This window comes from Oryctolagus cuniculus, chromosome 4 (assembly GCF_051225735.1).
Source record: "Oryctolagus cuniculus isolate XC-2025 breed Fujian yellow rabbit chromosome 4, ASM5122573v1, whole genome shotgun sequence".
Classification (NCBI taxonomy): Eukaryota; Metazoa; Chordata; class Mammalia; order Lagomorpha; family Leporidae; genus Oryctolagus; species Oryctolagus cuniculus.
The window spans coordinates 155,340,136-155,351,617 of NC_142870.1; the positions used below are offsets into that span (position 1 = coordinate 155,340,136).

Below are 11,482 nucleotides of genomic sequence, written 5' to 3' on the forward strand. Positions count from 1 at the left end.
ATGGATTTATAATTTTAAAAGAAAATGGGCAGATTCTTGGAACAAAAAGACAAGCATCTAGTTTTGGGTTTTTTTGTTTTGTTTTGTTTTTTTGTTTTTTGGGTGTTTTTTTTGTTTTGTTTTGTTTTGTTTTGTTTTACAGGCAGAGTGGACAGTGAGAGAGAAAGAGAGAGAGAAAGGTCTTCCTTTGCTGTTGGTTCACCCTCCAACGGCCGCCGTGGCTGGCGTGCTGCAGCCGGCACACCGTGCTGATCCAAAGCCAGGAGCCAGGTGCTTCTCCTGGTTTCCCATGGGGTGCAGGGCCCAAGCACTTGGGCCATCCTCCACTGCACTCCTTGGCCACAGCAGAGAGCTGGCCTGGAAGAGGGGCAACCGGGACAGAACCCGGCACCCCGACCGGGACTAGAACCCGGTGTGCCGGCGCCGCAAGGTGGAGGATTAGCCTAGTGAGCCACAGCGCCGGCAAAAGACAAGCATCTAAAAATAATCTTTTGTCTTTCCACCAGTGTGAAAAATAAAACAAATTATGTGATTGAGATTTATTTCCATGTTTCTAGAGAATGTTCCATTTGTTATGCCTATCTGAAAAGAATGAGAAACTCAGACGATTAATTCACGTACACTTAGTCACCATACTACCAATGCACATTGTGATCAGTTATAATTAGATGTTCTTTAAGGTTTCAAATAACAGTAAAAAAAAATAGGAAGAAAAATACAGCTAATAACCTGAAAAAGCCAGAAATTCAAATTTTATATGGCCGAATAAAACATTATCTTTTTTTCTCTACTTTGGAGCAAATGCTAATGGAATTCAATGCTGATTACTTAAATTCAGCTCATATCACCCGTTCAATCAGGGAAATAACAGGAACACAACCAGGCCTACTGTGAAGTCAGATTAAGATGTAAAAATTTTTTGCTTGAAAGTAATGACTGTGTAGCACATGGGACATTTGTCAACTGCTTCAGCACATGTGTTACAAGTGACCAGATGTCCACAAGGAATAAAAACAACAGCAGTATTTCTGTCCATACAGATTTTGCAAAGCCGCTCCTCTTGCAGGCGCCTTAGCTGCTCTTCAGTGCTAACTTCTTTCTGCAAGGAAGCCTGACTTGATTCATCGTGTGGACTGTTTTTCTGAGCAGTCACTAGATCTGCAACCTCAAGTGATTTATAGTTGCTCCCACACCTTTGTACTTTTTCCTCCATCATTTTCTTAATCTCCCTGAAACTGAATCCCATTCTCAGAGTTTCTTGTACCACAGGACTTTGGAAGATGGGATCAACAATTCTTTCGGATAGTGATGGTATTTTCCCAGCAGCCCTTGCTGGAGACTCCTTAAGTGAATGGGTCAGATGAATATTATTGATGTACCCTTGTCCTTTCTTTTCTAATACATATTCACACCCTGGATACCACTTAGCATGTTGCTCCCAAGGATCATCACTGGGCTCCCAGTCAGTTAAGCCCCCTCCACAGTGAAAGCACTCTACTTGATCACCTTCACCTAAACAGTACAATCCAGCTCTTGCAAGCTTCTCCTTGTTAACTGAGTATCTCCATGATCCAAAAGTAATGATCCGAGCAGCATAATCTGCCATGGCTGGGTTTCTTGGAGGATTTGTTGAATCTGAGAAATTCCTATCAGAACTCACAATATTAAATTCACTTTGATTATTAACACCCCTGCCCACAACAAAGAAGCAAGTAGGAAAGTGCTGCCTGTGTTCTGACCAGGCACGATTGCCAGGTTCCCAGTTTTTCAGTTTTCCACCACAACAAAAGTACTGCACTTGATCATCAATACCTGTGTAGTAGAGCCCAGCACTGGCTAACTCTCTGGGAGTTAAGTGGACATAATCTGGCCAGTTCTGAAAGGACTCTAATCTAGCTTCTTCACTACACATCTCAGGGTTCCTCGGGTATACAGTGTCTGGGGTACCTACAATCTGTCCAGTTCTCAAAGGAGGGTCTGCAGGAGTCTCAGATGGTCCGTCCAAAGCAAAATGATTTCTGTTTCCCAGGTCGTCTGCACTTCTGTATTCACCATTTTGGACACCAGGATTTGTAGGTTGTGTGGCACTGTTTTCAAAATAAAAGCCATTGATAAATCTGCAATTTGGGGATACTGCCCTGTGTCTTCCAACTGCTGAGTCTCCGTACATCCACCTGTCCACTGCTGCACGACAACTAAAGCATCGTACAGTGTCTCCTTCTCCAGCATATAGAAACCCTGCTCGAGCCAGTGTTGCTGCTGAAACAGGACTATCACTTGGAAAACCAGTGAAGGTTCTTAATCTGTTAAACTCTTCTACAAATTCTTCATCTTTATTGCTGTCTGCAGACACACACGTTTTAGATCCTTCAAAGCTGTTAAACATCATCTGCCCTTGAAAACAGGACTCGTCCACCGCACCAGGAGACGCGGCACCAAGCGCCAGCAGTTAAACAGCCGAGTCACGAATGGCGGAGCAGGCGCGGCCCCAGTGCTACCCTGGAAACATCAGCTCTGCTCTGCAATCAGACTCCTATCTGTGCCTCTCACCCCAGCAGCTCTGGTCTGAGCGCCCCTCAGGTCCCCGCCGCCTCCGAGACCTGGAAGTGGGCAGCTGGAAGAAGCCCCCTCCTCACATCGCCAACGGTAGAAACCAGAACTAAGCCTGTGCACATGCGCAATGGGCACCCGGTAGGCGGTCGTGTTTTTGCAGCGCTGTTTATAATAGCCAATGTACGGAATAACACTGCCCGTCATCAGATGAATGGATTTTTCTAAAGCAGTATGACTACATAATGCAATATTACTCATCCATAAAAAAGAATGAAATTCTTTCATTTGCAGTCAAAGGAATGGACCGAGAAGACATCATGTTAAGTGAAATAACCCAGATACAGAAGGAGAAATATCACATACTATCCCTCATATCACAACTATCCCTCATATTTAAAAGCTTAAAAATGCTCAATATGAATATAGTGATTTCTAGAGGCTGAAGGGGTTGGAGGGAAAGAGGAAACTTGGATAATGGGAATCAAATCAGAGTTAGAGCAAAGCAGCAAGTTCCTAGTGTTACAAGCACAGCAGGGAGACCATAGTTCACAATAACCTAGCATACAGTGTATGAACAAATGGAAGAAAGAAACTCCAAGCCTCTGTTTATAAAGTAACATCCATGGGGAAACACTGATTACTCTTTCAATCAGTGTACAATGTATACATGTATGAAAATATCATATTATAGTTCATAAATATATACAATTATTGTGAATTAAACATTTTTAAATACTTTCCATAAAAAATTAGACACACAGGGAGAAAATGGTCATTTAACTAGAGTGGTGTACCTGTAAGTCAAAGAACACCAAGGATTGCCAGCAAGAAAATATTCTTCCCTAGAACCAACAGACATCCGGGCCAGCACCTTGATTTCAGCCATCTAGCCTCTAGTACTGTTAGACGATCATTTTCTGTTGTTTCAAGCAAAAAAAAAGTCTTTGCATTATAGAATAGAAATGCATAAAATTGATATGTGTTAGATATATTTTCACAGATTTGACATGTTTTTTGAAAAGTTATTAAGACATTATAGAAAGAATATTTAATACAGATGAGTGGAATGGGCAACTAACTGAGGGCTTTGGTTTAAATTTGTTCTTAAAAATCTTGTTAGGGACTGACACTGTAGTGTAGCTGGTAAAGCCACTGCGTGCAGTGCTAGTTTCCCATATGGGTATAGGTTCAAGTCCTGGCTGCTTCACTTCCAATCCAGCTCTCTGCTATGGCCTGGGAAAGCAGAAGACAGCCCAAGTCCTTCAGACCTTGCACCCACATGGGAGACCCAGAAGAAGCTCCTGGCTCCTGGCTTCAGATCAGCACAGTTTTAGCCGCTGTGGCCATTTGGGGAGTGAACCAGCAGGTAGAATACCTCTCTCTCTCTCTCTCTCTCTCTCTCTCTAACTGCCTTTCAAATAAATAAATAAATCTTGTCAATAAAGTAATAAATCTAAATTAAAAGTATTGGGAAGGCCAGTGCCGAGGCTCACTTGGCTAATCCTCTGCCTGCGGTGCCAGCACCCTGGGTTCTAGTCCCGGTCGGGGCGCCGGATTCTGTCCTGGTTGCTCCTCTTTCAGGCAAGCTCTCTGCTGTGGCCCTGGAGTGCAGTGGAGGATGGCCCAAGTGCTTGGGTCCTGCACCCCATGGGAGACCAGGAGGAAGCACCTGGCTCCTGGCTTCAGAGTGGCGCAGCGCGCCGGCCGTAGTTGCCATTTGGGGGGTGAACCAACGGAAGGAAGACCTTTCTCTCTGTCTCTCCCTCTCTCTCTCTCACTGTCTAACTCTTCGCATCAAAAAAGAAAGTATTGGGAAAGAAAACACAAAAATACAAAATAGATAACATATCAACATAGTTTTCATTTATTCTAGTAATATTTAGTCTACCATAAAGGATGCCTGATTCACTATATCTAAATGTTTCATAGATATCCCTACCCACAGGACAAGGTAAGGAAAAATGAATTCTAATTGGAAAGAAATAAAAAAGGCGATTACTTATAGAAGAAATGATCATGTGCACAGAAAATAAAAATAAAAATAAATTGTCAAAATCAATAATTGAATTCAAAGTAGAGAATACATGTGCAGTATATAAATGGAATTTCTAGAAAACAGAATGCATATTGCTTTTTATCTGGACATGAGCTTGTTCATTTTGTAAAATTCACCATGCCATTCCATTATTATTTCTGCACTTTTATATATGTATGTTCACAGTTTAATGTAATGGTTATTAGAGTTAAAAGACACAGAAAAGCCTGGCTTGAATAGTGAATTTTGAGTGAGCCTGATTATAGGCTTTGTACTGGCTCTGCTCCTCTTAATTGTGACTTTACCAATCATTTAATTTTTTGAATTTTTAAGTTTATATATTTATTTATTTGAAAGACAGTATGAAAGAGAGACAAGGTGGGAGTGGGGGAGAGAAGATGGATCTCCCATTCCGTGGTTCATCACCCAAATGCCTGCAACAGCTGGGATTGGGACAGGACAAAACCAGGAACCCAGAGCTGCATCTGGATCTCCCATGTGGGTGGCAGGACTGCAAGTATCTGAGCCATCGAGTGCTCCCTCTCCAGGACCCATTAGCAGAAAGCTTGATCAGAAGAGGAGTATCCAGGACTGGAATAGGCTAGGCACTGCCACAACACTTGCACTACAACTCATTTAACTTCTCAAAACTTTAGAATCCCTAAGTATGAAATAGGGATGACAACTATATAATAGTTTGGGGGAATGACAATTCATACATAATAGTTTTTGGGGAGGAGTAAGTGAGTTAATGCATGTAAAAGTGCCACAATGGACACTAAATAAATATTAACTAAGTGTTGTGACACAGCATGTTAATCCACCACTTGGAACACCTGCCTCCTGTTCTCCTGTTCCCCTGTTCCGAAGTACCTTTTTTTTTTTTTGTTAACAGCAGATTAAACTGCTGCTTGAGACACCAACATCCCATATCAGAGCACCAATTCAAGTCCTGGCTTCCCCTCATTCGATCCACCTCCCAACTAATGCTCGTGGGAAGGCAGTAGAACATGGCACAACTGCTTGGGTTCCTGCCACCCACGTGGGAGTCCTAGATGCAGTTCTGGCCTCCTGGCTTCTACTTGCACTAGGCCTGGATGTTGCAGCTGTCTGGGGAATGAGTCAGCAGATGGAAGATTTCTCTCTCTCTCTCTCTCTCTCTCTCTCTCTGATTTTCAAATAAGTAAATAACGATGATCAACAATAGTAAGTATTGCAGTAAACTGCAGCCAGCCTGCACCAACTCATAAGTGCCGTGTTTAAATTTCCAGGAATTTTGTGAGCCAATCATTCAAATGTTAGTAGCTTGAAATCCGACTTGGTGGGAGTATTTATCCCACAGAAATCAATAAATGCTACAAATCAGATTTCTTTTCCTGGTCTCCGGAAAGCATTTACCAGCATATCCCTAAATAAATGCCAGAGACAATAAACATCTCCAAAATGGGAAAACCGATGTTGACCCAGAATTCTACACTACATCAAGCAATCATCTGAGATTGAGGGGAAAAAAGTAAAACATTTGCAACCAAACTGAAATTACAAAAAAAATATATTATCTCCAGATTCATGTCAGGAACCATACTAAAAGCTATTTATGAGGTACTGCAAGAAGTTCATGGAAAATGGAATTACCAAAAAATGTGCATTTCCCACAAATTCTCTAAAACAAATATGTATATTTATACATGATCATATTTCTCCTGCCTCTTTTTAAAAACAATAATTATCTGACAAGCAAGGAGATAGACATTTATGCATTAACTCCCAATATGCCTACAACAGCCCAAGACCATGGTCCAGGAACTGAATTAACTCACTTGGGTGGCAGTGACCTAAATGCTAATGCTATCACCTGCTGCTTCCCAGGGTCTGCATTAGCAGGAAGCTGAGCCAGGACTTGAATTCAGGAACTCCTAATACGGGATGTGGCCACCCCAAGCAGATGTCTTAATTGCTGTGCCGAAAGTCTGCCCAGGAATAGCAAGTTTTATTGTAAGCTTGTGCTTCTACGGATTATTTCCTGCACTGCTGATTTCCAAATTTAAACAGGAAAGTTATTACCATGGTAATAGATGTAGTAAATGTATATTAAGAACTTACTGGGCCAACACTGTGGTCTAGTGGGTAAAGCCGCCACCTGCAGTGCCTGCATCCCATATGGGCACCGGTTCAAGTCCCAACTGCTCCACTTCCAATCCAGCTCTTTGTTATGGCCTGGGAGCGCAGTAGAAGATGGTCCAAATCCTTGGGCCCCATACCTGTGTAGGAAACCTGGAGGAAGCTCCTGGCTCCTGGCTTCAGATCAGTGCAGCTTCAGACGTTGTGGCCAAATGGGGAGTGACCCAGCAAATGGAAGACCTCTCTGTCTCTCCCTCTCTGCCTCTCTTTCTCTCTTTGTGTAACTCTGACTTTAAAATAAATAAATAAATCTTTTAAAAAAAAGAACCTACTGCATGTTAAGCTACCCCTAATGCATCTTCAAGCATACTAAACTATATATCCATAACAAAGTCTAAAAATTAATCAGTTTATTCAGCCTGGCCCAGCCTGAGCTATTGCAAGCCTTTAAGAAGTGAACCAGTGGATGAAAGATCTCTCTCTTTCCCTCTTTCTGCCTTTCAAATAAATAAAAATAAAATTTTTAAAATTTAAAAATTAAAGTTCTGCTATTCTATTCTAGATGGACCTAATATTTAACTTCATACCTGAAAAGATGACAACACACCACTGGAATCATCTTTCTTCAGTTTCAACTTGTTCCATTCCTCTGCCATCTCTACATCTCTATTAAGGACTCACAAAAGTCTATAAACCGTACAGACCTCTCAAAACAGCTTCCAATTAACATTATGGACCTGATATTTTTCTTTATGAACAATACTTTAAGAGGTTTTGTCTGGAATGGGACTTGTCATTACTGCTTCGTCCCCATCAAGATGTTTGGAACATAACTTTCTGTACCAGAGTCTAAGGACATGAATTCCCCTGGACTTTCTCTCAGTTTTTCTTTCCTAAAATTGAACTTTTAGTAATGCAGAGATCGAAAAAGGATCTAAAGAGAGAAGTGTGTGTGTGGAAGGTGCTCTCCAGTCAATTTGATTAATTTTTCTGTGAGTTTATTGTTTTAATCTTCACACAGAAGATAAATTTGCTGTAAGATACATCATCCCCAACAAAAAAAAAAAAAAAATGCAGGGTAATAGAACGCAAACAATCTTGTCCTGTAGCTATTATGAATTCTGACTTTCTCTGGAGAGTGTCCTCATCTGTGTTATAGCTTTCATTTAGGACACGTTCAATATAAACAAACCCTAGAAAATTCTCAACAAAGGTAACAGTCACCGCCCTCTTTGCCCCTGATCTGCAGGTCCTTCCGACCAGGATAACCCAGCTTGCATGGGATGCTCCTTGCTTTTGCCTCTTATCTGCTGTAATTATTAATGCTTCCTTTCACACTCAACAGTACCTTTAGACCTTAAATTGCATGCTCACCCTCCTTATGAGCACACAGGTATGCCTCTCCCAAATCAAAGGAAAAGGGAAGGCACCTACTTTACTAGGCACTGGGCTATACACACTGTATAAGTAATTTCAGTTACATCTCAGCACCACACTAGAAGGGAGGTATTGCTGACTACCAACTAGAGAGGAGGAGAGTAATGTCCACAGGGTAAAAAGTGGGCCCAACATCACACAGCTCCCAGTTAAATGAGAGCAAGAATTCAGGTCTGAGGTCAAAACCATGGCGTTCCCTTCTGCACCTTTTTTCTTCTCAAAGAATGGAAGGAAAAGGCATCAGTGGACCAGAATATTATCTTCTGCCCCCGTAAAATTGGAAAACTTTGTCACTGCTGCCTATAGGAAGACAAAGGCACCAGGCAATTGTAGCACAAATTTGAGCCACTGTCTGTGAGAAACTATCTGCAAAGAGGACCACCCACAATTTCTGTGGTCCCATGCACTGCCTCCTAAGCTACAGGCGGAGTCTATGTCCCTCCTTTAGCCTGGGCGGGCACTGGGCCTGGCTTTGACAAATAGAATTGGCAAAAGTGCCACTGTGCCAATTCTTGGCCTGGGTCTTAAGAAGCCTGCAACTTCCACTTTTGCTTTTCTTCATTTGAACGGTAGAGTTAGAGGGAGAGAAACAGAGAGAGAAACAGAGAGATGCAGATCTTCCATCTGCTGGTTCAGTCTTCAAATGGCTTCAATGGCCAGAGCTGGGCCAAGCCGAAGCCAGGAGCCAGGAGCTTCTTCCGAGTCTCCCACGTGAACACAGAGGTCCAGGCACTTGGGCCATCTTCTGTTGCCTTTCCCAGGCCATTAGCAGGGAGCTGGATTGGAAGTGGAACTGCTGGGACTCGAACCAGTGCCCCTGTGGATGTCCCTATGGTATCACGGGCAGTGGTTTTACCTGTTACACCACAACACTGGCTTGTACTTTTGCTTTCTTACTACCCTGAGTCACCACATACTCAACTCTGTACCATCTTGATGGAAACAGACACCACACAAAGAAAACAGACAGGTGGAGATATGAGTGAGGCCATCTGGGACTTCCCAGCCCCACCAGCCCTCAGGTGAGCAGTATTGCATGAATGAGCTCAACCAAAACGATTGGAGGTCTACAAAGTCCTGCCTGGGTTTCCTGACCCACAGAATCTGAGACAATCAATAGGTGTTGTTTTAAAGCATTGGGTTTGGGGCCTGCGTGGTGGCGCAGTGGTCTGATGCCCTGGCCTGAGGCACCAGCATCCCTTATGGGCACCAGTTCAAGACCCAGCTGCTCCACTTCCAATCCAGCTCCCTGCTGTGGCCTGGGAAAGCAGTAGAAGATGGTCCAAGTCCTCCGGCCCCTGTACCCGCGTGGGAGAACTGGAAGAAGCACCTGGTTCTGGCTTCGGATCGGCATAGCTCCAGCCATTGTGGCTAATTGGGGAGTGAACCAGCAGATGGAAGACCTCTCTCTCCCTCTCTCTCTCTTCCTCTCTCCCTCTCTGCCTCTCCTCTCTCTGTGTAACTCTGACTCTCAAATAAAAAATAAATAAAGCACTGGGTTTTGGAAAGGTTCTGGATACAGCAATAGATACCAGATATACTACTTCTTTCCCCATCCTGTGTGTCCATCATTCAATCACACCCCAGATCTCAACAGTTGGAGCCTTTTAAGAAGCCAAGATTTTGGGGGCCAGGCCGTGGCACAGCGGGTTAATGCCCTGGCCTGCAGTGCTGGCATCCCATATGGGCGCCTTTCAAGACTCAGCTGCTCCACTTCCTATCCAGCTCTCTGCCGTGGCCTGGAAAAACAGTAGAAGATGGCCCAAGTCCTTGGGCCCCTGCACCCATGTGAGAGACCCAAAACAAGCTCCTGGCTCCTGACTTCAGATCAACGCATCTCTGGCCATTTCGGCCAATTGGGGAGTGAACCATCAGATGGAAAACCTCTTTATCTCTCTCCACCTTTCCTCTCTCTGTGTAACTCTGACTTTCAAATAAATAAATAAATCTTTAAAAAAAAAAAAAGAAGCCAAGATTGATACCATGTAGGAAACATTGCACTGGAGGCAAAATGGTCCAGTTAGGGGGCCGGTGCTCTGACATAGCGGATTAAGCTGCCATCTGCTGCACCAGCATTCCATACGAGCACCTGTTCCAATTCTGGTAGCTCCTCTTCCAATCCAGATCCCTGCTAATGTGCCTGGGTTAGCAATGGAGGATAGCCAAAGTACTTCAGCTCTTGCACCCACATGGAAGACCAAGATGAAGCTCCTGGCTCCTGGCTTCAGCCTGGTCCAGCCCCCACTGTTGTAGCCATTTGGGGAGTGAATCAGCGAATGGAAGATTCTCTCTCTCTCTCTCAGCCCCCCGCCATGATTCTGACTTTCAAATAAATAAATATATCTTTTTTTAAAAAAAAAAAATGGACCAACTGGCTTGCTTGCTCCTTCTTCTCAAGCCAGTTTTGCTCCATTTCCACTTTGCTTTGTCTCAGAGGAAATTCTAGGAATTTCTTCATTTTTGCTTTGTTTTACCTACATCTCTCTTATACTCCCAAGGCTGCTACTATATCCAAATTAGATCTTCCCCCACAATTATATCATGACCATTTCTAAATGTGAAAATGATTTATAAATGTTTGTGTGGGTGGACACAGAGACATGCATAAAAAATGAGGGTTCTTCAAAAAAGATTGCAGAAAAGTGAATTAAAAGATGCTTATTTTCATGCAAAGAAATGAAATCAACTAATTTAAAGGATCATCAAATGGCTTATGGAGATGTATATTAGGAAAATGTTATGAGCCAATTTCAAAAAAAATTTTGCATCAAAATAAAATTATCTTTCAATTCAATTTTTCCATGGACTTTTAGAAGTTCCCTAGTGTGTGTGTGTGTGTGTGTGTGTGTGTGTGTATGGTCACATACTTATTTAAGCTTATATTCTCCATATCCCAACAAAGTCAAAATTACATTTAATTCTGTAAGTGGTTGAGTCAAACAACATACAAATCTCTTTATGTTAGTTTCCCAGTGCCCATTATAATGTACAAATTTCTGACGAGAAACCTCTTTGAATTCTCTATCAAATATTCATTAGTCCAAATTGATTTCTTCAGTAGTCCCAATATGAATAAGCTACATTGACCTGAAGAGCATATCCGGTGTTTTTAAGAGGCCTAAACTGTTTCCAATGGCAACCAGAGAATCAGCTTGACATCTCAGACTATAAAAATGTTAGAGTCCATCCATATGATGAGCCTAGAAGACAGCTGGAAGGTTTATGACATTTTAATCATTGATAATTTGGGTTGCACTGATGAGAAGACTTTCTAATGTGAGGGACTTGGAGAGGGTTCTAAGGAAAGCTGCCAAAGTAATTAAAATAGCAATAAAT

At 42.6% G+C, this 11,482-nt stretch overlaps 1 protein-coding gene across 1 annotated transcript; it reads right to left on the reverse strand.

Annotated features, from left to right (window-relative positions):
* Window positions 1-901: 901 nt before the first annotated feature.
* Window positions 902-2,410, reverse strand: LOC100345253 (E3 ubiquitin-protein ligase XIAP). Its single transcript, XM_051858853.3, has one exon. The coding sequence runs from the start codon at window positions 2,387-2,389 to the stop codon at window positions 902-904; it is 1,488 nt and encodes a 495-aa protein (XP_051714813.2). The 5' UTR covers window positions 2,390-2,410.
* Window positions 2,411-11,482: the final 9,072 nt, after the last annotated feature.

Bases quoted from the DNA above. Each gene is read 5' to 3' on its own strand.
- LOC100345253 (XM_051858853.3), bottom strand. From the start codon at position 2,389: ATGATGTTTAACAGCTTTGAAGGATCTAAAACGTGTGTGTCTGCAGAC.